General features: G+C 48.3%; 2 protein-coding genes across 2 annotated transcripts in view; one reads left to right on the top strand and one right to left on the bottom strand.

Moving 5' to 3' along the window:
- The first annotated feature begins 1,292 nt into the window (after positions 1-1,292).
- LOC147260711 (L-serine dehydratase/L-threonine deaminase-like) lies at positions 1,293-3,393 on the top strand. Its single transcript, XM_086207423.1, has 8 exons — positions 1,293-1,342; positions 1,444-1,660; positions 1,738-1,777; positions 1,858-1,997; positions 2,087-2,178; positions 2,486-2,713; positions 2,783-2,907; positions 2,994-3,393. Exons 2-8 carry the CDS (start codon positions 1,508-1,510, stop codon positions 3,185-3,187), a joined length of 972 nt encoding a protein of 323 aa, XP_086063549.1. The 5' UTR covers positions 1,293-1,342; positions 1,444-1,507; the 3' UTR covers positions 3,188-3,393.
- A 1,206-nt stretch (positions 3,394-4,599) lies between these two features.
- hectd4 (HECT domain containing E3 ubiquitin protein ligase 4) overlaps positions 4,600-24,909 on the bottom strand; it is a 36,450-nt gene continuing 16,140 nt past the window's right edge. The window contains exons 27-76 of the mRNA XM_086207421.1: positions 23,993-24,097; positions 23,803-23,895; positions 23,544-23,712; positions 23,292-23,427; positions 22,808-22,952; positions 22,530-22,696; positions 22,206-22,352; positions 21,933-22,117; positions 21,700-21,853; positions 21,336-21,616; positions 21,057-21,243; positions 20,892-20,973; positions 20,575-20,777; positions 20,262-20,397; positions 19,922-20,104; positions 19,676-19,840; positions 19,415-19,584; positions 19,120-19,235; positions 18,932-19,035; positions 18,547-18,708; positions 18,263-18,411; positions 18,063-18,142; positions 17,772-17,935; positions 17,401-17,638; positions 17,111-17,247; positions 16,907-17,033; positions 16,628-16,765; positions 16,371-16,507; positions 16,118-16,278; positions 15,848-16,029; positions 15,563-15,768; positions 15,335-15,465; positions 15,021-15,226; positions 14,738-14,917; positions 12,990-14,404; positions 12,685-12,892; positions 12,372-12,595; positions 12,120-12,265; positions 11,926-12,029; positions 11,429-11,552; positions 10,914-11,104; positions 9,633-9,779; positions 9,409-9,528; positions 9,167-9,322; positions 8,971-9,074; positions 8,615-8,836; positions 8,374-8,540; positions 8,075-8,270; positions 7,769-7,991; positions 4,600-7,361 (exon numbers count right to left, since the gene is read on the bottom strand). Of these exons, the coding sequence (XP_086063547.1) occupies positions 7,225-7,361; positions 7,769-7,991; positions 8,075-8,270; positions 8,374-8,540; positions 8,615-8,836; positions 8,971-9,074; positions 9,167-9,322; positions 9,409-9,528; positions 9,633-9,779; positions 10,914-11,104; positions 11,429-11,552; positions 11,926-12,029; positions 12,120-12,265; positions 12,372-12,595; positions 12,685-12,892; positions 12,990-14,404; positions 14,738-14,917; positions 15,021-15,226; positions 15,335-15,465; positions 15,563-15,768; positions 15,848-16,029; positions 16,118-16,278; positions 16,371-16,507; positions 16,628-16,765; positions 16,907-17,033; positions 17,111-17,247; positions 17,401-17,638; positions 17,772-17,935; positions 18,063-18,142; positions 18,263-18,411; positions 18,547-18,708; positions 18,932-19,035; positions 19,120-19,235; positions 19,415-19,584; positions 19,676-19,840; positions 19,922-20,104; positions 20,262-20,397; positions 20,575-20,777; positions 20,892-20,973; positions 21,057-21,243; positions 21,336-21,616; positions 21,700-21,853; positions 21,933-22,117; positions 22,206-22,352; positions 22,530-22,696; positions 22,808-22,952; positions 23,292-23,427; positions 23,544-23,712; positions 23,803-23,895; positions 23,993-24,097 (9,210 nt within the window). The 3' untranslated portion in view covers positions 4,600-7,224. The remainder of the gene's footprint in view (positions 7,362-7,768; positions 7,992-8,074; positions 8,271-8,373; positions 8,541-8,614; positions 8,837-8,970; positions 9,075-9,166; positions 9,323-9,408; positions 9,529-9,632; positions 9,780-10,913; positions 11,105-11,428; positions 11,553-11,925; positions 12,030-12,119; positions 12,266-12,371; positions 12,596-12,684; positions 12,893-12,989; positions 14,405-14,737; positions 14,918-15,020; positions 15,227-15,334; positions 15,466-15,562; positions 15,769-15,847; positions 16,030-16,117; positions 16,279-16,370; positions 16,508-16,627; positions 16,766-16,906; positions 17,034-17,110; positions 17,248-17,400; positions 17,639-17,771; positions 17,936-18,062; positions 18,143-18,262; positions 18,412-18,546; positions 18,709-18,931; positions 19,036-19,119; positions 19,236-19,414; positions 19,585-19,675; positions 19,841-19,921; positions 20,105-20,261; positions 20,398-20,574; positions 20,778-20,891; positions 20,974-21,056; positions 21,244-21,335; positions 21,617-21,699; positions 21,854-21,932; positions 22,118-22,205; positions 22,353-22,529; positions 22,697-22,807; positions 22,953-23,291; positions 23,428-23,543; positions 23,713-23,802; positions 23,896-23,992; positions 24,098-24,909) is intronic.

Here is a 24,909-nt window from a genome sequence, read left to right as displayed (position 1 = left end):
CCTGCAGAGACTTGAAGTAGTAAAAATGTGTGTACTAAAAAGCCTAACGTACATCTACACCATCACTACACTGAGGACTTTTTGGTGTTTTATTATAGCAAATGAATGAACTTGTTTGACGAGCAAACAGCGTCATCAGCAGGGCTGTCAATCAATTAAATGAATCCAAATGTTTACATGTTTCGCTATGAATCTAAATTGATCGCAACAATCCACTTTGGCCATGACAAGCCTTTTAAATATTTCAGTTCTAATAGATTTTATAAATATGTCAATAAATGGAATAAACAAGCCAAGGTGAGCTGTTGCCCTCCACTGGTTACAGCTAAACCCAACCCTAAGGGTCAAGGGTCAAGAGCGCCATTAATTGCATTACATTCTCTAATTGATTCATTTTTCAAATGAAGTAATTAATTTAAATCTTATTGATCGTTTGAAGTAATTAATTGAAATTAATCCGTTATTTTGCCAACCTAATAATCACACAATTAAATCATCCCATTTCATGATTTTTTTAAACATTTGATCGGGTTTTGTGACATCTTCAATGTCAACCATCAGAAAATAAATAGAACAAAACTCGACAGGAGGAAAGTCAGCAGCCGCTCTGCGCCTCACCAGGTTCTCTTGCCCCTGCTGACAGACATTGCACACCCTGGAAAACCTCAGTTCTACTGACTTTATGGCAGCAGCGTTCTGGGGCAGCACCGCCCACCGGGGCACTGGATCGTTCAGGTTTGAGCCGTCACCCTGAGGCTGCTCCAGGAGACTCTTTTGGTAGTGGAGAATCTGAACCAAAATAGTCCCTACTCTTTTGGTAATGGCAGCCGTGTCTGCACCTCCTTTAGAGGGGAGAACATGCAGGGGACAGCGTGTAAAAATGTCATGGGGGGTTTGAGGAGGTGAGAGGAAGGCAGAGATTATGTAAGAATGGTGAAAGTGGAGAGCTTTTTTTCCACCATCCCCATCACACACAGTTGGATTCACACTCTCAGTAATGACAGCCGGAAGTTCCATGCGACTGTTCGGTCCAGTTTGAGTTGAACTCCTGTCAGCCAACAACAACATCAGCGTCCCAGCCAGCACGAGAACTCTCCTAAAAACACCGTCTGAGAAGTAATGTCACCAGGAGGATTTCATTCATCCTAGTTTGCCTCATCCTCACAGTCACTGGGGGCGGGGTCTGGTGGCAGAATGCCAAATGCTGATTGGTTTACAAGTGGGCCTCCTTTGCCAAGCCCACAGCACCAGCAGCTATATAGCTGCAGGGGGCAAAGGAATAAAAGCGTTCGGACCATTTTTATTCTTCACAGCTTGTCATCCTGCCATCCATCGCACTCTGGTAAGATGAAAGACAAATTCATCCAAATGTGTCTCTATTTTTGTCTGCATTTAGTATCTTTAACGTCTTTTATTTATTTACTATCTTCCTCCGTCCTTCAGTCATAGAGCTCAAGTATTTCATCCAACTGTACTTTGAGCGGCTCCTCATCTTGAGTCCTAAGACATGAAGACCCAGCAGCCTCTGCACGTTGCCACTCCGGTGAGGTCCAGTCTGGCCCTGACCAAGCTGGCGGGGACCTCTGTTTACCTCAAGCTGGACTGCTCTCAGCCCACAGGATCCTTCAAGATCAGAGGCATTGGACACCTCTGCAGAACCGTGAGTCCCCGCCTCTCCTCTGGCTTCTGCTCTTCAGTGTTCTAGCTCAGGTTCTGACCGTGTTCTCTTCACCCCAGTGGGCTGAGCGAGGATGCGAGCACTTTGTCTGCTGTTCAGGTGAGCAGCAGTTCATCGCCTGCGTTTGCTGCGGTTGCCATGATGTCCAGTTTCAATTCTGATGCATCTCATCCCAACAGGAGGGAACGCCGGGATGGCAGCGGCTTATTCTGCCCGTCAGCTCGGGATTCCTGCGACTATCGTGGTGCCAAGCGTCACGCCAAACCCCACAGTGGAGAGACTGAGAGACGAGGGGGCCGCCGTGGTCATTCACGGCAAGGTGAGTCCATCTGGTCATGTGTGAACAGCACAACAGGAGCTAAGCAGAGCAGACACAGGATCCAACTGTCTGGTGTGTTTGTCGTTCAGGCTCTTAACGAAAGCATTGAATATGGACAGCAGCTTGTGGCCAACAACCCTGGCTGGATATTCATCTCCCCCTTCGATGATCCCCTCATCTGGTGAGCCCACCACAGCCTGCCTGTCAATCGCACGGCTCTCACATCGCTGCTGCACGTCTCTGCAGGGATAAGACAGATTCGCTCCTCCTCATGAGGAAGTGCAAGTGTTTGAAAATGTGTGAACGACTGATAGTGTGACCCGTCTTATCAGCTCTGTGGAGGAGCTGCAGGGGCTTCGGTGTGGCAGACACAGGGCCTTATCACCGCAGACGTCCCAGTCAGACTGGACTATTGATCACGTCTGATATGACCTGCGTGTAATCCCATTAACTACATGATGATGATGATGATGATGATGGTACTGCAGGGAAGGTCACACATCTCTGGTGAAGGAGCTGGAGCAGGACATGAGGGAGAAACCAGGAGCCATCGTGCTGTCGGTGGGAGGCGGAGGCCTGCTGAATGGAGTGGTGGAGGGACTGCGCCGCACCGGCTGGGCTGACGTACCTGTCGTAGCCATGGAGACCCTAGGAGCACATAGCCTGAACGCAGCCATGAAGGCAGGAGAGCTGGTCACTTTACCTGCAATCACCAGGTACACAATGTAACCAGAGACACTGTTGCACACAAATAAGATTCCTCTGACCTGGTTGTTGCTCTCCAGTGTTGCCACCACGCTGGGCCTGACAAGAGTCTCCGCACAGACCATGAAACTGGTGGAGGAGCACACCGTGTTCTCAGAGGTCGTCACGGACCAGGAGGCAGTAGAGGCTGTGGAGCGATTCTTGGGTGAGTGCCACGGCGGGCAGAGAGACACACACCAGCTCCGACTCGATAGCCAGTGTCTGATAGTGATCTCTCCTGCTTCTCCTCAGATGATGAGAAGGTCCTGGTGGAGCCGGCCTGCGGCGCTGCTCTCGCTGCTGTCTACAGTGACATCATCAAAAGGCTGCAGGACGAGGGCAAGCTGGCGCAGCAGCTGGGCCCCGTGGTCATCGTGGTGTGTGGCGGCAACAACATCAGCATAGAGCAACTGAGGAGACTAAAGAAACAATTGGGTATCAACTAGCCTGCCGACCTTCTCCTCCATCATCTGGTCTCAGCCCCGGAATCTAGAGCTTGTGTGCTACACACACCGAATCATTCCAGACTGTCACACCCTCCGACACACACGCAGATGATGGACTGATGTTTGACCCTGTAGCGTAGTAACTCTGCTGCAGCACTGCTACAGCTTAGGTACCCCCTCCTAGAAAAATCAAATATTTGTATTTAACTTGTGTTGTCGTTGTTTTTTTTAAAATGTTTTTCTCATGTTCTTTGCACTTTAAAATGTATTATAAACTAATAAATTATGTTTCTGAATATTGCGTTTCATTATTTCCACCTCTTGGCCATCTAGATTCCCACAGTCACCATGTTGATACGGCGCAAGTCTGTATCACCACAGGAACACACGTCTATGAATTACGTAACAGCAAAGCGCTTCTCATGGGCACAGTATATGAACAGGACTTGTCCTGGTATTTAAAGCTCTCATCTTCATACTTCAGATTTACTGAGGTGGGCAAACATCCACTTCAGGTCTGCTCATCATCTGTACAGAGGCAGAGAGCAGCGGGCGCTCCGACGCTTAGCATCATTTTTTGTATTTTATCCGACAAATAAACCCCCAGCTCGTAGAAGCTCCTCTCAGCTGCTCTGTTGTCCGACTGCTGACACACTTTCACTGGGCTGTTTGTTACCCTGCAGAACTGCAGGTCAGCTGTTTGATGCAGCTGATTTATGATGATTGAAACCAGCTGAACCAAATAATGGTTGTGTTCCCCTCTCATCACTTTTTAAGTACAACCTCTAACTTTTGACAAGGGATCATGTGACCTCTGCAAGAATGTTTCCACACTTCTTAAGGTCAAGATTACATAGCACAGCAGTTTATTCCCGTCATGCAGCTTCACTGCAACAAAATACAGCTGGTATGCTCCAGACGCTGTTTGTGGGTCAGCTGCACGTCGTGTAACTGCGGCTGAAGCAGCCTCACCGTCTCAAGTCACCAACCTGCCCGGTGCTCCATAGGCCGGTGCTTTAGGGACGTGGCAGCTTTCCTGACTGTCTATTGGTCTGCAGGCTACCAAAAGAGGGGTGGCCGGCCCTTATGTCACCAAGAGGGAAGACAGTTGAAACCATCCGGTCAACATGCTGGAGACATTCTTGGGACGCCTGAGGACACCCGGCTGTTGCCACCAGTAATTCTTGTTAGCAGCGACTGTATTGTGTGATAGACCCCTGCAACTCTATAATAGCTCAGCTGGGGAGGGGGCAAAGAACTGGAATACTCCAATTGTAGCACTTTACTGGAGTTGAGGGGAAAGTCTTTGAGGAGCAGAGGGGGCATCCAGCTGGAACTGGTCTGGACCGGTACTCGCTGCTTTGAAAAGGTGTCTGGTTTACACGGAGTCATGACGCAACCTTGTGACAGGGTCTGTCATGGCGCCTCGCCGCTAAAGCACGTCCAAGGAGACAAAACGTGCCTCGCAGGAATCATTCATCAGGCTCTGAACTCATTGTCTGTCTGTTTGAGCCGCGTCAACAACATCCATATCAAAACATTTTACAAACACAGAGATTTTATCTGGTCTGACGCGCAAGAGACAGCAGAGTTTGTACATGAAGACATTTCTTTTATTGTGACACAGGAATCTCAAATGCCATCTGATTTTTACATCTGTATAATCCATTTTAGATATGTTAAGTTTCCAATGTGCAGAGGTAAGACAGTAAAAGTTAAGTTAATTCAACCATAAATAATTGTAATAAATATCAAGTAAATGTACAGCACATATTTTATCGCAACACCTCTTTCTATGGATATGTCCTTTTAATAACCTTATCTATGTCCTCCCTGCAGCGCAGGAAGAAGGAGAATGGAGAGCGTCCCTGTTAGCAGCGGTATATTGACCCTTCAAAAGAACAGAATCAAAACCAAAGTGGCAAGCATCAACAATTCAATATGCCTGAAATATCAGTTCAGGTGTGTTTTTCAGTTCTATCAAGTAAAATGGCGATTTTACTCACACAAGAAAACATGTTTCACCATGAGTAGAAGAAATTGAATCCATCTGAGTACAAGACAAAAAGTGATAGATTACTGGTATTTTCCAAAAAATTGATTTAAAAAATAACAACACAACAAACTGGATATCCAACAGACATCACATAGTTTGCTCATTTTAGAATCTTTTCTTGGAAGAGTAGTGCAAACCAAAAACAAAAGTTAAGGTGAAGTGAAATAGCAATTAATAAAAACTGCAGTCAAACAGAACTTCAGTCTATTTACATTTTTTTCTATTTAATTTTTACACAGCTAAACATTTGGTTATGGGTAAAATAAAATAACAATGACCCTGCCCCCCCCCCCAAACCCGGCAGAACCTTGTTCTTCTTTCATCAAAAAAAAAAAAAACTAAGAAAAGGCAGAACTGAGATGATCCGCCGCCCCTCCCCGAGTGTGTGTGATGAATTGTGTATGTTAGGGATGGAGGGGGGAGAGGGGGGGGGTCGTTGCACATTCAGTAGACGTAGCACACGAGTAACAAAGCTCTGGAGAACTTCCTCTCCCTCCGTTCTCTCAGAGCAACACAGGTGTCACAAACCTGAAATGTAAGAATCTCTGAACCAGCAGGTTCGTCTTACAGACGGCCGTCCCGACCCGCCGCGCTCCTGCTCAGATGGTCTACACCAAAGAACGACTTCATAATTTAAAAGATTAATATGACTTTATGACGGCTTAATCACCTCTCTTCAGAGACTGGGATACGTTGTGTTCAGTGTACAGAGGCATCAGTTCAGTTTGCCCGTTAGCAGTTTATCTTTACCAGGCAGTAAACTACACACAACATCCCGTATGACGCTAGCTCACCGCCTGCTCTTTGAGATGTGGTCAAAAAAAAGGCAGCATCACACTTGTCGCCCTGGCACTCGAGGTGGGCCGGGCCCAGAGAACCACCTGTAAAGGCCACACACTCGGTCACTGGGGTGGGGTGGGGCGCTAAGCTAGGAGTAGTTCCATGAAGCATTGTGATTGGATGACGTCAGCCGCCCAGGTGACGGGCCCGATCAAAGTCAGACCTCTAAGCCCCAACTCGGTGGTTTAAGTTGGAATCCCAAAGGTCAGAGTTCAACATCAGTCAGAGAGGTTTGGTGATGTCACACAACCCCAGACACCTTAAATTCCAATAAATGTGCAATGAATTGCTGCAAGCCAATCACGTCTCTCCAGCAGTGGACGCTATGATGTCATCAGGGGGCTTGCACGGCTCATGACATCATCATCAAAAACAATGCATTTCCTTGAGCACAGAATTCTACTTTGACCTCGGCGAGCACGCTGTGATCTCATCGAGACGTCGGAGTGCGAGCGAATGAATCGGGCGGCGTGACCTTGAACGTATTCATACTTGTTCTGAAAGCAGTTGTACCTCCATGCGTCACGTGACTCTACGAACCCACCGTCACCCTCCATGAGGCTCTTACAGCAAAGGCAAGTTTCAGAAACTCCTCCCACAGAGGGGAGACAGACGGAGGCAGCTAGGTTAGTTTGAACGGAGGCCTTCACAGCATTTCCTCATCCAGCAACGGAGACTAGACTTGCTGAGACAAATCCCATGGACTTTGTTCCTGCTGAATGCTAAATTATCATGGCAGAACCATTTCAGCACACGTGTGTTCACCTTGCAGCGGAGGTTTTAAATTCACAGAATCTTAGGAAGAGGGGAAGGGAACAGGTGATCAGAAACCAGTGTCACAGTCGTTTCACTTCAATGTCATTCTGAAATCAGTGCAATCAGAACACTCGTCAGCAGTACAAGAGCTGGTACAGATTATCATCCCTGAATTCCTCAAAACTATGCATCAAACATAATCCTGACATGTGAGGCTTGAGTAAAAGCAAAAGTGACCATGCAAACAAAGTATTCATAAAACAAACTAAATGTGACTTTACTGGAGCAGGAAGGGCTGTGTGTCGGGGGAAGGTCCTGGCCAGCGAAGGGAGGCGGAGGGTTAAAGGGGCAGACGGGTACTTGGGGAAAGTCAGGTTGTCAGGTGTTAACCGCTGAGAGGGTCCTCGCGGTAGTGGATGGCATAACGCAGCTTCTCCAGCATCACATCCAGAGAGGTGTACTGGGGCAGCTTCACCATGAACATGCAGGTCTCCACGCGAATGTAGCGCGAGTCTGGCTGACCTGGTGAGCACACAGAACACAACAAGATCACCCTACAAGTCTTCCTCTGTTGTTTAGCACCGACGCTCTCCGTGGATCTGCTCATGGGTGACTGGAGCGAGACGCCCTGGTATCTGTGGCAAACATCAGTAGACCATCTTTAAGCCTGTGATTGTAAACTAAGGGAGACAGCTCCCACATGCACGCTGCTAATTTGCAACAACGCGCCTTCTTACGAGCACATGTGGATCGTTTGGCCGTGACTATTCAGCTGTGGATAACAACATGCGCTGTTTGCCGGTGCTCCGCTGGGAGCCAGGAGCCTGAGTGAGTCAGCCACATGTTCCAAGTCTGGATGAGCTGCTAAGATCATTCCTATGAGTTGGTTCTACTCGAACAGCGCACAGATGACGCTCTGGAGTCGTTACCTGCTGCTCCATCAGGAGGGGCGATCTTCATGGGGTACGGCGGAACGTGGGCAGTGTCGGGACCCCCGTCCTTGCAGGGGCAAGTGAAAGGGATGCGCTCCTGGTTGCAGGCGAACTTGATAAACTTGCAGAGCTCTTCCTGAGTGAACATCTCCAGCGCGGTCCAGAAGAACTCGATGTGCTGGTCCGTCTCCATCAGACCCACCTGGTACATGGTGTGAGCCTACAGAGGAACCCAGCTCTGATGAAATCTGAGGTCAAAAATGAGTTCTGGACAGGTTTGAAAGTGTGCCTAACGTGTGATACCTTGAGGAACTCGAGGTTGATGTAAGGCAAGCCGCAGGTGCGCAGCTCCATCTCCAGAGGGCTGAGCATGGTGAGCAGCTGCAGGGGAATGATGGAGCCCAGCCCTGCGCGTACTGCTGCCATACACTCCACGTTCTGCAGCTCCCTTAGACGAAGGCTCCGCACTGCCCGCGCATACACGTCCTTATTCTCCCAGCTTCACAAACGCAGGAACATCCAGGATAAAGACATCAGAATTTACTATTTGAAAAGAAAGTTCACACCTCATGACGATTATCATCTCAGGTGGTTCCCCGTACCTGACAGTGAGGCTGCGACCTCCCTGACAAAGCTCCACCTCCTCCCCCGCCATCGTGATGTAGGTGAAGGTGCAGCAGGGCCGGCTGGGGGAGTCAGGGCTTTCTCCTGAGTGATGCTGGGAGGAGATCTCAGCACAAAGCGTCTCCAGCTCCGTCTCATCATTCACCTGCTGATTCAAAGAACAAAGTTATGGTCCCAGACTGAGGAGGGAAGACGCCAGGATGTGATGACATCTCTTACATTTTCAAACTTTTTGACATAGTTGTAGGTGAGCATGTCTGCATCCTGCAGGTCCTGCTCTGGATCGAGAGACTCGCCAACCAGACCCTTCCAAAAGGAGCCCAGAAGGTCCAAAGGAAGTGGCACATCTGCACGAATGGCGATACCCAGGAGCTGACCGAAGAAGTGCAGCAACTGTTCCTCTGCATAGCTGATAGGACAGGGTGTCAGGATGTACTTCCCCTGAAGAAAACAAGACAAGGGTTTGTGTGATACCGTAGACACAGACAGTGCTCTTGTGATTGGGACTGGAACAGAACACACAGCTGATTTGTTATCAGCTTCAGTTACATGGAAACAGTCAGCTGTGAGATCACCTTGTTGCGGCTGGCTGCAGCGCTGGGACAAGGCAGCAGCAGGGACAGAGCAGAACTCTGTAGCTCCTTACACACCTGCCACAGGAAGTGTCTGAAGGAACCACCTGGAGAGACAGAACCATCGCAGCTTCAGCCAGCTCTGACTAACCGAACCTGTCCTGCTGCACAGAAAATAACCAGAAGCAGAAATTCTCACTTGTGCCGTGAACTTCCTCTCCAGTGAAGCGGATGTTGAAAGCGTAGGTTGGGTCTCCTCCGCTGGCCAGTTTGACGCAAAGCTGAGAGGACGGCATGCAAGACAGCTGGCGTGCTGCCTGGCAGAAGTATGTGTTCTCTGATGATCTGATCTCACCTGCAGGATGGCAGAGAGAGAACGTTCGCGAAGTTCCAGCACACATGACGTGAGGCGGAACAAGTGAAATGAATGCCTACAGGTACCTCCCACAATCTCAAGAGGGTCCAGGGTAATCTCTGGAGCTGCGTGGTCAGCGGTCCGCTGAACCGTGGCATTCAGTACTCGGTTCATGATGGTGACCTTGGTGTCATAAAAAATTAGACCTGTATGCAGTGAGAAGAGAGGACGAGGTAGTGAGCAGAAGAAGAAAAGAGGTAACTGCTTCGTTTTAATCCAGTAACTTGACCCACGTGGAGGTCTCGCTCACCTTTGGCCTCACACAGCAGTGCCGCGATGCTGTTCTGGTAAGTGTGCGTCTGCCTCAGCTCCACCAGCGGCAGGAAGAAACTCTCCAGGGTGTTGTTGAGCGACTGCAGCAGCGCAAAGCGCAGGCGCAGGCTCTCCACAGGCACATCTGGAAACACACGTTAACAGTAAAGTGAATCGCTTCTGCACTAGAATGACGCTTGACAATAACACCACTGATGTCAACGTGCACATTTGAGCCAAACAACCACAACAACGCCATTCTTGGCCTCATTGGCTTGAATCTTTTGAGAATATGGGATTGTGGAGGAAATCATTTGCCACAGACAGTAGCCATGTTGCCATTCATGTATTTTGCACAAGATTGGATGTTTGTTGCTGTTCTCCAGCTTAGTGAGTCAGTCCACAGCTATTATTCAGTCCTCCCAGAAAAATGTGGAGTTTTTTGTGGTTGTTGCGGGCAAAAATCCTTGATTATGCAGCACGTTTCCTTAAAAAATGCGATGGAATATGTGGGATATTTATGCAATTTTATGCGATGAAATTGCGGGAATTTGCAAAAACTGCAGTTTGATGAATAAGAAAAAGTGCTTCCCCCAGCACTCTGTTCTCACTAGGCTCCTGCTGTAATGTAAAGAGTCGTTTCTCATGACTTGCTATGATAAGCAAGCGTTCTACGTCACAGGAAGTGCTGGGAATCATTAAGTTCTCATCTTGTTTTATTTCAGGCCTCAATAAACACACGGCTCAAATTTACAAAACATTGACGGGTCAAACGACTTCCAAGCTTCTTTGTGTTGGCAAACGAGACTAGCAGCTTTCCGACGACATTACTTCACAACGTTACCAAGGCAACAGGAGGAAAATGGCTGGTCTTGTGCGAAGTACACGCAACATTTCTCAACTTTTTGTGAAGAAATCATGCAAGTCCCGCATATTTTCTGCATTTTGCATGGAAATCAGTGATTTGTGCGGGGAAAGTGCGGCTTCTTTGAAAAAAATGCGGCCCCTGCATAAATGCGTGGACTTTGGCTGATTGTGCGTTGAATTATGCAATTGCATTATCGCGTTTTCCTGGAGGGACTGATTATTCACCAGTGCTGACACCATCTTTATCAAATGCATTGCTATGACATAGCTACATCTTGTACATACAGAAAAACACTGGTAAAACCCGCTTTACCCTCATTACAGGTGATGTCTGCCTGAAGACTTAGCTGTCAAATCTCTGAAACGCTTGGATGAATTCGACCGGTGAGAACTGAACACAGGGTTCACTTACTGAGCAGGCAGTTGACACGTGGATCTGCAGTGTCACTGGAGTCCAGGTAGACCTCGTGGGGGTGGAGTCTGGCTGGTGTGATCGCCAGGTGACGACAGAGCCTGTTGATATACTGGACCAATGCCACGTCCATTTCCAAACTCCACTTCCTGCAGGCCTTCTGGGCGTGGCGTGTGTCTATACAGGTGCACCTGTGGATCAGAGCTCCCACTGTGTTCATTCACTTATACCACAGGTGTCAACTTACATCTCCGAAGATGCCGACATGAAAAACACATAAAACATTTTCGTGGGCCAGGCGACACCTGCATTTTTGTATCATTTCACCAGATTTAAACCACGGGTTTGAGTCGGTTACATCAGTGTCTTAGGTGAGGTGCATATGAGCAGCTGTATTCTTCAGTGACAAACAAAGTGGACCCTGGACAACTGGAGCCAGAGTGTCAAAGTGTGTGACCACAGATTGAGTGCTGGTCCTCGGGGGTCCTGTTATTGGAGGATTTTCTATGTCTCACCTTTCAAAATGAAGGTCATAACCACAAGCCAAAATTGCCCTCCAGACGCTCCGGATGTCCTGCTTAGCTCGGTCAACTGCAAATTTATGGAAGCCCTCCAGTGTCAGGTACTTCTCCTCTGGAACTGGAGCAAACAAACTGGTATGTGAGGCAGCTCCCAGCTCGGGACTTACCGTCAGTCACAAGATCCTCACCTGCTCAAACTTTCTTACCACAACATGTTTGGATTTCACTGACAACCAAAGAGTTAGAAATTCACTTTCTGGCACTGGACTGACAAACTGACTTCATTATAAGATCGAGGTATTTAAAAACCAGAAAACCAATCAATCTGACTTTAGAAAGAAGATCGAAAGAAAAAAAAAACGTATCGAGGGGACGGTGGTCATTTCTGTGTAAGTCTATTGTTATCAGTCTCAAATAAAACCAAACATTTCAATCATACTGCCAACAGTCACATATTGTAATGAGTAATATAAAGCATTTTGTTGTCAAACCTTCAGGTTTTTTAGCAGGAGATTTTTCCACATCTTTCTCCTCAGGTCTGGATTTCTCTGGAGATTTGGGCTTCAGAACCGTCTTCTTCTCACTCAGTGCAGTTCTAACAAAAGCATTCCGTTCAGTTCTTTCTGAGTCAAAGTAAATGTGACTTAACTTGTGCGCAGAAGCAAGTGTAGTTGCAGTGGTTTACCTGACACTGTTGAGCACAGACTTCTCCTTGGTGGGGGGTTTCGTGATGGGCCTCTTGGTGCTCACTACTTTGCCTTGGTGCTGTTCTTTTCCTGCCTTGCTGTACTTGTTCTTATTGGGCTTGGGAGTGCCATACTTCCTCAAGATCTGGGTTAAATCAAGTATTGACACATGAACAGTGTATTTGGGATATTGACTCTAGAGGGGATCATTAGGAATTTGCCATCTGTTCTATAGAGTGTTGTTTATATACCTGAGTTAGTTGGTCCTCTAGTAACTTCTTGGGAGGGCGAACATTGGTGAAGAATGTATGCAGCAGGTTTCCGGGGGTCTGAGCGTTGATCTGCTCTTTGCTGAGGTAAATGTCTGATACTTTGACTGGCTTGGCTGGTGTGAGGCTGAGCATCTGCTCTGAGTGCACACAGCTCTTGAAAATATCTGTGAGGACATCTCGAGCTCCGGGAACAAGCTTGTCACCTGGAAACAGAGAGAGAGAGATTGCTTGCGATCTTACGCCAGCAGATGCAACGTCAGCAGAGGAGAACGAATCAGAGTCAAATACAAACCCCTGACTGATTTGTCCAGGAAGTAGTCTTCTAGAGCTGAGCTGCCCTGTGTGTCAAACAGACTTTGGTTGACACTAGAGGCTGTGAGGATCTCCTCGTTGGTCATCTCCATCAGTTCCTCCTCACCATCCAGACTGGACAAGCCGATCAGGTCGCTGCTGTTAAAAAGACTGGCACGGATCTTTTCCACTTTGGCTCGAGAGCGAACCTATATTGACCAAAAGATTTTGGTTTTGAATTAAAACAATCTTATTTAAGTACCCACAAAGACTTGAAATATATAGAGGGGCTCTGAATCAACCCACCTCAATGACAGCGTAGCCCTTGATGGGCCTGGCCAGAACTGCATTGCTCTCCTGTGAGGTGACTGTGTGCACTGAGCCCCCATCTGACACTGATGGCGTCTCTGCGCTGTCCACAGGCTCCCCGAAGCTTCCTAGACTTCCCAGGCTTCCTGTACTACACACAGAGGTATCCAGACTCTCCTGACTAGAGACAGTTTGGGGGTCTTGGGAGCCCTGCTGGGGGTATGTAACAGCAGCTGACGCAGTAGCAGCAGCAGCAGCAGCAGGTGTGAGCGGTGGAACAGCCAAAAGCTCCTGATCCACAGACACTTCACTGGCAGTGCGAGAGACTCCCTGAGAGGAACTGCAGATAGAGGTCTGGCTGGTGGAGGCTGAAGCGCTCACACTCATAGCTGGAGTCACACTGCTGGAGCTGTCCGGACTCTCTGGACCTCCACTGTTGGGGAAAGAGCGTTCAGATTCAGTACCAACTTTGCTGTCCTGGGGGCTAGAGACCCCAGCTCCAGGTTTAGTCTTCTTGGGGTCCTCTTCCTGCAGAGGGATGAAGACCTCATCTTTAAAGAGCCCTCCATGAGCGTTGCAGGCCCTGCGGATCGCGTTTCGAACAACTGCCTCCTCCAGGTGCGTGGGGATACCTGAGAGCACCAGCAGGCGACTATGGGCAGTGGGACCCACCAGGGCTTGGCAGGCGTCCGTCACGGCGTCGCTGGTCACACTTAAACCCTGGGGATCCTTGTTGGCAAGATGCCGAAGGATCATGAGGAGAGTGAGGCAGCGGTGGAACCACAGCATGTCTTCAGGCTTGCTGCCTGCCATGTTCAGCAGGGCGCTGTCACTCTCCGACAGACGAGTGCCGCCACTCCCTCTCTTACCAGAGACCGCTGCTGCCACTGCAGCCGCTGCTCTCTCACGCTTCATCTTCACCTTCTTACGTTTGGACAGCAGGCTGGGGCTCTGAGGTGTCTGGCCTGGGGATGAGGATGAGGATGACGAAGAGTCGCTGAGGTTAGGGGCACTGGTGGAGGACAGGGCACCAACTGCAGTGCCTCCAACATTGAGGGGAAGAGTCACCTCTGCTACAGCCAGACACGCCTCCATCAGAGCATGGAAGTAAGTGGAGAACCGGCTCTGTTCCGCTCCCAGAGCCAGGGCAATGCCCCCGGACGAAGACCCCCCTGCCCCTGCCCCCCCGGCCGTCCATCCCTGAGTCTCCCGGTCGTAGAGCTTTCGGAGTTCTGTCTGCAGGGCCATGAGCACTGCAAGGCAGGGGTTCAGCAGCAGAGCGATGGAGCTGGACAGGCCAGCCGGGCTTTTACGCTGCTCCAAGTGATGAATCTTCCTCAAGAGTTCAGCCAGCAAGTGAAAAACAAGTTCTTTGATGGAAGGAGCCAGATCAGTGGTCCAAAGCAAGCCACCTAAAACGAGATGAATAAATCACAACAAAGACCACAGAGAAAGTTGACAGAGTTATTAATGAATGGTGCTAGCTGTCAGGGATAATAAATATGTGGTTTTCACTGGTGTACTGAGAAAGACTTGACATTCAAAACAGAAAGATGTAAAAGGTCAGTGTGGTTACACTGACTCAGGAACAACACGTCAGATTAAGCTTTGACAAGCCAAACACACAATTTTATATTTTGCTTGGAAAATCCACTGGGGCTCTTTTACAGATTTATCATTTTATAAATGGACCAACTACACAAACAGGTTAATAAATGTGTGGTAACAACTGATGAGGAACCTACCCAACAGCTCTACCACCTGCAGCAGCACCGACGAGGGCACTGTGTCCAGCTCGTCCTCCGATCGCTCGCTGCTCTCACACAGCTTCCATGTCAACAGCTGCTCAGCAAACGCCATGGCCAGAGGGAACTCCAGTGGCAAGGAATGCAGCACCAGTACAGCACCAGGAGGGGGCGACACACCTAAAATCAAGACAATTATTTAATGCCATTTCTGCTCCAACAGAATAACAATTGTTCACACAACATTTAACGCAGCTTGTAGGAAAGTGGATCAAACACATACCCAGTTTTATGTGCACCTTATCGGTAGGAATAATAACAGAGGGGTATTGGTTGGTGGTTGGAGGGGGAGTAAGGCCCGTGTTGGTTGGTGAGGCATCCAGAGGATAACATACAGCCTCCATCAGATTAAGCTGACCATTTCTGCGCACTTTGTGACCCAGGCCATACACCATGACACGTGCCCAGGGTGCTTTGTACAGGCTTGAACTGATGGAAAGAGGGCAAAAGTACATAAATTGGACATGTTTACAGGACAGTAATACACAGGGTTGAGGATGAAATATTGCAAATATTGAAAACTGCACATGTGCTCACTCTTTGCGGCAGCCTAGCTGGCTCTCTTTGCAGGATACGATCACGAACGCAGCACCGGGAAAGCTGACGTCCATGCTAACCTTTGATTCTGTGACAGGAAACTCCTCAGATGTAAACTGCTCTGGTGCATTCTGCGAAATCATTGTAAAAGATAATTCACTATTTGACAACATCAGTCTGTATTTAGGGATAATTTTATTCAACCAAACCGAGAGTGGCAGAGCTGACCTGCAGAAAGCAGCAGATCTGCTTGGTTAGCTCCAGGAGGCTTTCCTCTCCTTGATGCAAGGCACGGGTGATGGCCACCGTCAGCCACTCCCGGATGGGTTGAGCGTTGCCCTGGTAGAACAAGTCTGTGGGAGAGCAGCTTTGGCCCTGGAGGTTGTGAAGCACAGACTGGGCCAGAAGGATCGAACTAGAACTGATGGTGCCATCTGCAGACAGGAACACAGAAGTGAGTTAACAGAGCACAGCAGGAATGAGGAGCTCATTTCCACAAAGTATTTAACTCACCAGGGAGGGGCGGAGCCAGCAGCTGGTTGGACAGAAGCTGCAGGTGTTCCAAAGTGATGTCACGGATTGCAGGGATATGGAAGAGACGAGTGAAGGTGTGGGGATTTTTGGGGGCGAAAATGTTGAGCAGGGCCATCCGGCAGTATAACCGAGCCAGTGCGCTCTCGCAGCGCAGCAGTTCCCTAAAACAAAGCAGGAAAACAGTTTAATCTGAAGCTCAAGAGCAGAATTCAAGTATTGAATTATCTTCCTCAAGATGGTGTTTGTTACCTGTGAATCTGAATGTTGCTGCTGTCCAGGGAGACTAAGCCGTTGGCTGCGGTGCGGCGAGATCCAGCAGGCGGGCGCTCCAGCATCTCAATGGGGTACCAGTACCTCACCAGCACGCCCTCACTGCGCAGGTAGGTCTCCACCTGTACCAGCTCATTCACCTGGATAAAAACGCACAATAAAACCGGTTAGGAAACAAACAAGTTGGAATGAAGCTCTGAATATCTGATGATGCTCAAACCATTGCACGTACAGAGTCTACATCCAGCACCACTCCATGCAAACCAAATGTCTTCAACATGCCGCGGATGGCGAACTTAGGCAGTGCCGTCCCCCCCGTAGTGCTGTTGGTGTTGTTGCTGTCTGGACAGCGGATCACCACAGTCAAGCCTGTTTGAACAAGCAGATGGAAGCAGAAAACAATGTGCCAAATGAAGAATGTTTTGATCAGCCTTTCAGAGGGATTCCAGGGGGGTTGATTAAAGGAGTCATCACGTAGCTGAAGAGTACCTTTGCGAACTTTATCAATAGTGAACTTGTTGGCCTCATCCTTGATATCCTCAATGGTAGGGAGGTAGAGGTCCCGGGGGATGCCACCATTCTCTTCATACAGGAACTCTACTGTCTGTCTTGCAATGTCAACCATGCCTGTTGCCATTCAAACACACCACAGAGTAACAGTGTCCTTCTCACTCTGTTCCATTTATGTAATAATAAGACCAGAGATAGTTCCTGCCATAGTTTCTGGAGTGGATTAGACTTCATGGTTAAATCAAATGTATTCTTTACCAAGCTGCAGAGCTCCTTTGATTTGGTCCAGGCCAGACTTCCTCTCAGCTTCATTACGGAACCTCCTACGAATGGTTGGGAACACTTTGGTCTCCCAGGCCTTCACCAGCAAGGCATAGTGGTCCTCCTGAGGCCAAAACAGGCAGTGACATATACAAGCATACACTCAAAAATTCAGCGATTACAGACAAAGAGCTCACTCACTCTTGGAACATCATCATCATCCTCGTCATCACTCTCGTCATCTGCGATAGGCGGAGGGTGTGGGTCAGGCCCAGAGGTGACTAGGTTCTCGTAGCTCAGCTCCACCTTGTAATGGCACGATAGGTCACTGTTGTACTCTGTACCAACAAGACAAGACGGACACACATGTTACAGACTAACAGTGAGAAGCATTCCCCTCTTACCCCTGAATATATCTGGGAAAAATCAAACAGCTACAAAATAAGCATGCATGTTTTACTGTATTTCAGAAATAAATATAAGGGATATACGTTGTTGGGCAACAGCCACTGCAGCGATCCGACAGGGGGGTCCATGGGATCCAGAGTCAGAGGTAACACTTGCACCAGCATCATTATCACTGTCTGAGGCCATGGCAAATGGGAGTGCTTCAAAATTTGCACTTATTTCCTCTGCAAGGTCCACACACAAGTCAGCAGCATTCCTGTGTGCTTGACCCTCTGCGTATGCAAATGGTCGACTTCCAAAGTTGGCACGGATCTTTGAGTTCTAAAAAAAGAATAAAGATAAACAGATTATAACCTGCATTAATACTGGTAGAAACTTGTGTTGCTGCAGCTGTAAAGATACTAAATTGTAGATGTGTGACTGTAATAAAGCATGGAGTAATCAAGATACCCACCTTCTTCTGAATGTGTACGAGAGGCCACATTCCACCAGCTACATCCTCAAGGATGGGGCTGAGCCGCTGGCCACAGTAGGTAAAGTAGACCCTCCCTTTAGGGGCCTGACCAGGGGGTGGAGGTGTGCCCTCAGAACGCTCCCAGCCTATTCCAGCAACATCACCTGTGTAAATACAAATACACGCATATCATATTAGTTTCTCAATAATAACACAATATCAACAGCTTTTAAACTGAAGCTCAAGTTTACATGTGTATGTGGAAAAGAAACTTTTTGTCTGCCGTCTTACCAGGAAGCAGAGCAACATCCAGCCTGACGCTCTTCCACTGGAGCAGACTGGAGCCATTATAATGCACAGCCCTGCCATTACTGCCACAGACAGACAGGAGACAGACAAGAGAACAACACAAGACGATTACCCGCCACACTCCAGGCAGACACAGAGCAGCAAGATGGAGTCTTTGTACATGATGTATGTATGTAACATACTTGTGAAAGAGACATGTGCCAACAGGGTTGGTCCACGCTCCATCTCGTTTCTCTGCCTCAGTGGCAAAACCAAAGGACACGATCGGGCCACTGTCCTCCTCAGAGTCTCCATAGGAGACAACTTCTATCTCCCAGTAAAAAGACGGGGCCTGCGGGGACAAGACCAGGGAAACAATGTGGATGGGCTGTGGGATCTCCTTGATAGTTCTGACATAAGTTCAAACAATCTGAAGAAACAAAGATTAAAACCGGAGTTATTTCACCGTCAGTCCAGTGACACCCACCTGAATTGGTACGGGAGAGGTGGCGTAGATGAAGGTGCCCCTGGGTAGCCCTCCTCCGGCACTGGGATCAGCCAAGAAGGTAACAGAGGTCAGACGGGATGAGAACATGCAGGCCCGGACCGGAGGGAACACTCGGGATGGACACCAGGTGATCTCTTTAGGCTGCTGAGAAAAGCACAAGCAAAAAACAGTGTGTAACCTAAAATTCTTGTTATGTTTCAGCTATCAAAATAAGTTCAAATGTTAGGATTTTGTGCTGGACTGTCAGGCATTGAAAACTTAATCAGCTTTGTCGTTTCTACATGTATGTTACAAATGACACTTGAATATTTTTGTAAATTTACAAATAAAACCAAAAATGATATCGTAAATGTGATAACTCCACCTGGCGTCTGTCCGTCTGCAGTGGTGGAGGTGGTGGCCGAGCACAGTCCCGATACAACATTCTCACCCGTTCACACTGAGCCTCAACCATCCCGAGTCGCTCCCCTGCACAAGCAAACACAAATCCGTCAAAGACGCAGCTCAAACTGGTGCCTGATCTAATAACGACCAACTGGGTTATGTTCTCACCAGGGCTGCATTCTTGGGCTACCAGATTGAGCACCTCAACAGCAGCAGGACACTGCTGGATGAACTCTTCACAGAAGGAGCTGTCCTCCAGGAGCTGAGCCATCACCAGGCACGCCCTGGGAAAACAGAGGGAACACTCACCTTAGCAGCTTTTATCAAAGGGTTTCATCTGCACTCATTTAAATATACCACTTGAAGAACACAGCTCAACTTTCAACAGCCAATCAGAACAAGGAAATAAAAATAATAAAACCCTGTAAAGGGACAAGGCGCAAGGAGTCTGGGGTTCACTAACCTGGTCCTGATTTCAGCCAGCAAGCGGACTGCAGCCATGACTGGGCTGGAGCCATCTCCAGTGGCTGGCAGAGAAGTGTGAATGGAGAGACTGCCCTCCTGTGGCAGAAGCATGGACTGCACTGCTTGTACAACCTTTTCTGTGATTGAGAGCTTGTACAAAGGTAGCGCCTGACAAGTTAGGCAAAAAAAAGACACTGGTTAGATTCAGGCTGATGATTTCCATTAGAGGAATGTTTGGGACTATGTACAAGGGTCGCACCTCAGATCTGGGTGTGCACAGGCGTGATATTGGTACTGTGAGGATGTCTGAGGCTTTACAAGCTCTCCTGTACTCGCAGGAGGGGAATTTGACTGTTGCAATGCCCTCCTGCTCATTGATGGACATAACTATTCCCACGCTGCCCAGCACGCCTTTACCCACCACCTGCAGAGCAGAGGTGTCAAACATCACATTGATACATTTTTACCAAGGTCGTTAGTTAAAGCACAAGTTAATATTACAAACCTGGACCTCCGAGCCGATCTTAATAGTTTCTTTGAAGCCCCCCAGAGCACAGAGTGCAGCAACAGCCTGCCTGCCAATGGCCTGAAGCTTAGCCAGCTTCCTGCCACTGCTACTCCCATTCTCCAAAATACTCTCTGCGTACTTCCCCAGCTGAGGGATGAACATCAACGCCCGGGAGAGAACCTGCCATCAACACCATAGAAGCATGAGCTTTACAAGACAGCTTCATATACATCCAAGCACACGGCAGCAAGAATCTAAATTAAATAATGAGAACACAGTAGAAACCATCTTCCCAGCACGTTAGCAGTTCTATGAAGGTACAAACGGGCTCATTTACTTTCTCAGCGGTGCTTGTCCAGATTTGAGCCGTGTTGGATTCAGGGGCAGTGAGCAGACTATGCAGCAGAGCAATGACCTCAGCAGCCATACTGTTGGCGACGTGGCCACTGATGAACGGCCTGACAGGGTCTGACCTGTCGAGGGCAAGTGTAGATGTCAGATGTTAAACCACCATCAAGCCTGTCAGGTCAGGCACAGACTCATGTTGCCAGGCCCAAATACTGCAGGCTGATCGTTTGACACGGACAGATAATGCCACACGTGGTCAGAGTCAGGACGCTAAACTGGTAACGATGGAACTAAATATCTACCTGGCCAGCTCAGCGTTCCTGTCCCTACACACTGAGGTTTGAGCAGTTTTCTTCTTGTCACCAGTGGTGACGCCTCCAGGAGCCTCTTGGGTCAGAGTCTCCACAGGAGGACCGACACTGACTATCAAACCGGACTGGGCCCACTTGTTGGCCTTCCTCAGGGCAGCAGAAGCCTCTTCTGTGATCACCTCACAGCTTCCACTCTAGAGAGAACAGCAGAGGCCACGGTGAACCCTGGAGTAAATCTACAGAGGTGAGTTTGTATCTTAAATGCACACTTCAATTCTGAGTAAATTTTTGTCATTTGATGATCTTACTTTAGTCATATCTCTGTCCATCTTGACCACCTTTTCCATGTTGGCCCCGGTGCCGAGCCGAAAGGGGCGTCCCTCTGAGCTGCTGCAGTTTAGAGAGGGTGGAGGAAAACGTTAGACAACACTAGAGTGGATAAACCTAATCACTGATTTGAGGGGCACTCCTACCTGAGAAGTGGTTGAAGGACCTCATGGGATGACTGGTCCTCTCTCTTGTGGATGAAGATAGACAACTTGCCATCCACTGCCTCTCCCTCCTCACCAACATCGTCAGACTTCAGAGCTCCTTTAGAACTGGCTCGAGACAGACTGGTGTCTGGCTCCGAGGAGCTGGGCGAGAGCAATGTCTGGCAGCCTGGCAGGGAGGTAACGGCAGCAGATATTGACCTCACAACTATGCTTATCTAATTGAAATGTTTATCTTGTACTCACTGCAAAGACACAAACCTGGTACGACATAGTCTGCCAGCTTGGCTAGCAGCAAGGCAGCAATACGCGAGGCGGGGTCACTAGCATCCTGTTGCTCAGTATCTAGAGTGTTAATAGAGTAGCTCCATGAAGGCAGCGCCACGTTACCACAGTCCTCCACACTCATGAGAGGCAGGGCAGCTCGGCAAAGCTGCAGGATGATGAGTACCAACTTTGGGGAGGGTCTCTGATCAAGCAGCAGTGACAAGAGCTTAGAAACACAAGCTGGCTGGCTCAGGATTGCTTTCCCTATGTGACTCCTGCAAGACAATAACACATTCATACATTATATACATAAAAGACAGCAATCAATACATCCTATTTGTGTGTGACAAAACTTCACCTTGAAAGGTCATTGAGCAGACTGAGAACATCCTGCAAGGCATCATTACCAGCTGCTTGATTGCCGCAACACTCTGTGGCTCTGGCCAAGTGGTTGGTCAGCAGGCTGGACACCTGCCGCGCCAGACCAGAGTGCACCGCGTCTGTGGACCCTCCTTTGAGAAGAGAAAGGGGAATAATTCTAACTGATCATTATATATCACATATATCATGCGAGCATATGTATATACTTACCTTCTACTTTCTCCCACTCAATGCAGCGGTTGGCCAGGACCTGGAATGCTGCCCAGGCCATGGTTGCCACCTTCTGCTTTTTGGTCTGCTTCTCATTTGAGCTGCACTCCCTCTGGCCGCTCAAGCTACACAAGCTGTCCATGAGCTGCACCAGCCCACTCCGAACTAGGCACTGTTCCTCACTCCTGAGGTCAGACGGACAACAAATAAGGGAGAGAGTCTTGTAACGCAGGACGTATGACCAGAGGGACAATGTGAAAGGACTTCTCTTGCCTGGTGTAGGGTATTGTGCAAAGCAAGCCAATACTGTTGGCACAAGCGATGGGGTAGCGAGCACACAGTGACACGACGGAAGTCATGGTCTCCCCAAAGGCCTCCTGCACCTGCTCGACCATCCCACCGCAGGTCAGCTCCTCAATTCTGCAAAGATCCCACAAAACACGCGTGCAGGTGAACAGACGAAAGTGATCAGTGTCCTGCTGAGCCATTTAAAAAATGCAGTACAGTGACAGCAGTTAATCAAAGAATGTACTGATGGATTAATGAGTGTAAGCACATGAAGAATGAGGTGGGAATGCTACCAGTCATGTTTCTGACCTTGGGCCTCCTTGCAACACCATGGTGACAGGCCCCACCAGGTGGGTGACCCCACCCACTCTGACAGCAGCCGTCAGCAACTCTCTCATGTGAACAAGTGCCTGCCTCCGTGTGCTGCCACGTCTCCAGCGCGTCTGTGCAGCTGAGAGAAAACTGCTGCTTGACACCTATAAAAATCCCATAAACGACCTCAGTGTCAGACCAACAGCGCCTCTTCAATCCTGCAGCTATTGAATGACTCGATTAAAAAGAGGGATAGGTGATAGACAAAGACGTACGGCCTGATCCGGTGTAGTGCCAATAAAGGCGAAGAGCTGTCCCAGCAGCACGCTGTAAGTTGGCTTGTCACGGCTGTCCTCGATAGCCAGAGACTGCAGCAGCGTGAACGAGCTGCTGCGGTGACTGGTGGGGTGGTGTCGCCTCCTGCAGGGAACAGAACAGTGGAGTTCAATAAAAGCTTTCAAGTGTTGTTTTTGCAGAAATGGAACACATTATCATTCCCTGAAGACCTTACTGAGATGACCTTCCACAGTGAAAGAGGGTTTATGGGGAACATCATGTGTAATCAACATCATGTCATCACAAGCATTTTTTTTTTGGTAGTAGATATTTGTGTGAAATTTGTTTGTGTTTTATGCAGTCACAGTGACCTTAGACGACTTCAACTGAATCAGTTCCTCCTCAACTCTGAATGACAAATTACCTGTGTACCTGTTATACGTATACCTGTCACAGCAGTGGAGGTGTAAAACAGGAAGATACCTCTGAGCAGAGTGTGTAAACTCCAGGTCTTGGTTGGCAATCATCTCCAAGTCAGAGGGTGCAGACATGCTGCGCAGGAAGACAGGCTGCTTCACCATGGGGATCGTAGTCTTGGCATCCGATACAGACTTAGAAGCTGAAACGAACAGAAGTGAAGATCAAACTCACAGACGATCACTGACACAGGTAAATATGGACACAGACATACAGGGTTGATGCAGAATCTTTAAGTATTTATTCATGGAAGAATACCTTGGCCTGGAGTGCCCGCAGGTGTGGTGGTGAGGCTTCTGCAGTGTGGAGCGATGGTCACGTGCAGCAGCAGCTCAGTGCGGTTCATCAGACTCTTCACCAGAGCTTTAGTTTTAGCTAGTGGAGTGCTACTCCTGAGGTGCATGGTGTTTACCTCCTGAAAGAACTTCTCCCTGATGGTGCAGATATACGACGTTAGAAGCACTGTTATACCACCATTATGGCATTTGTGTCAATTGCTGGCACCATTTAAAATGACTTGCCTCAATCCAAGAACAACATTTTCCAAGTCGCTAAAATCGAGAGGGACCTCTTTCAGGGAGCAAAGGAGTTCAAGCTCTTTTATTTTGTTCTGGTAAAACAGAAAATGAATAAGTTAATCATCGATATTACATCAAGTTGTATTGGTCGTGCAGAGAAGGTTGCAGAGTGTTTACGGGGCAGGATACCTCGAAGAAGTGGTAGTCGTGAAAGAAAGGAGTGTTGTTCTCCAGCTTTCCCTGCTGGGCCTCCTCCACCTCATTCTGCCACTTCTGCTCCAGCTCTGCTACACTCTGGAAGCAACAAAGACAATTAGCGAAGACAGAACATGTCCTCTGCTCTTTCTTGCTGTTCACATCCATAGATTCAGTGATGTCTTCAATACTCGGGTCCCGTTGACAACTTCAACCTTAACAACTGCCATAACCTCTCCTGGTGTTTTTATTTCTTCCTTCTGTGTTTTCTTTTTTCTAAACACTGGTGATGGAAATATTTCTCATGCATACTCCACTAATGTCCAATTTCCAGCCTTCTCATCAGTGCATGCTAACGTTAGCTACAGCTGCTGTGGGGGAGACTCGGAAAGTTGACTCTTCAGACTTTAAATATATTTTTGTACTTGAGCTGGTTCACTCTAGTTTGCTGAGATTATTCAGTTCACCAGATGACAGCGTGCACAGACATTAATTATTTCATTATAAATAAAGAGATGAGTGCACCAGCTTTAGCAGAGAAGCAGAGTTAAACTAGAGCACACTGTCACAATAAAACATTTCTAAAACTATAAACCCTGTGAATAAAGTGCATAGTAGACATGTAAGAAGGCCATAACCCTGCAGGACAAAGTGTGTAAGCATGTCTTACCTCCACAAGAATGAATGTGCTTAGGATAAAAACACGTCTGTCTCGCTCTCCTCCTCTAAACGATACTTTACTCTCTCACTCAGGTGAGCTCTTAAATTAAGGGATTTGAAACAAACTGAATTAACACGAATCTGTAATCTATAGTGCTGCTGCACCCAAACCCATATAGCATGTAACTTGCAAGCTTACAATTTAATGAATAAATTACAATAGAGTACAGACTATGGAGGTTCTTTCTGTA

Source organism: Aulostomus chinensis, chromosome 6 (assembly GCF_037954235.1).
Source record: "Aulostomus chinensis isolate RoL2024-O1b breed Wild chromosome 6, RoL_Achi_v1.0, whole genome shotgun sequence".
Lineage (NCBI taxonomy): Eukaryota > Metazoa > Chordata > Actinopteri > Syngnathiformes > Aulostomidae > Aulostomus > Aulostomus chinensis.
Note: the sequence above shows the minus strand (reverse complement) of the source record. Positions and strands in the feature narration are given on the sequence as shown.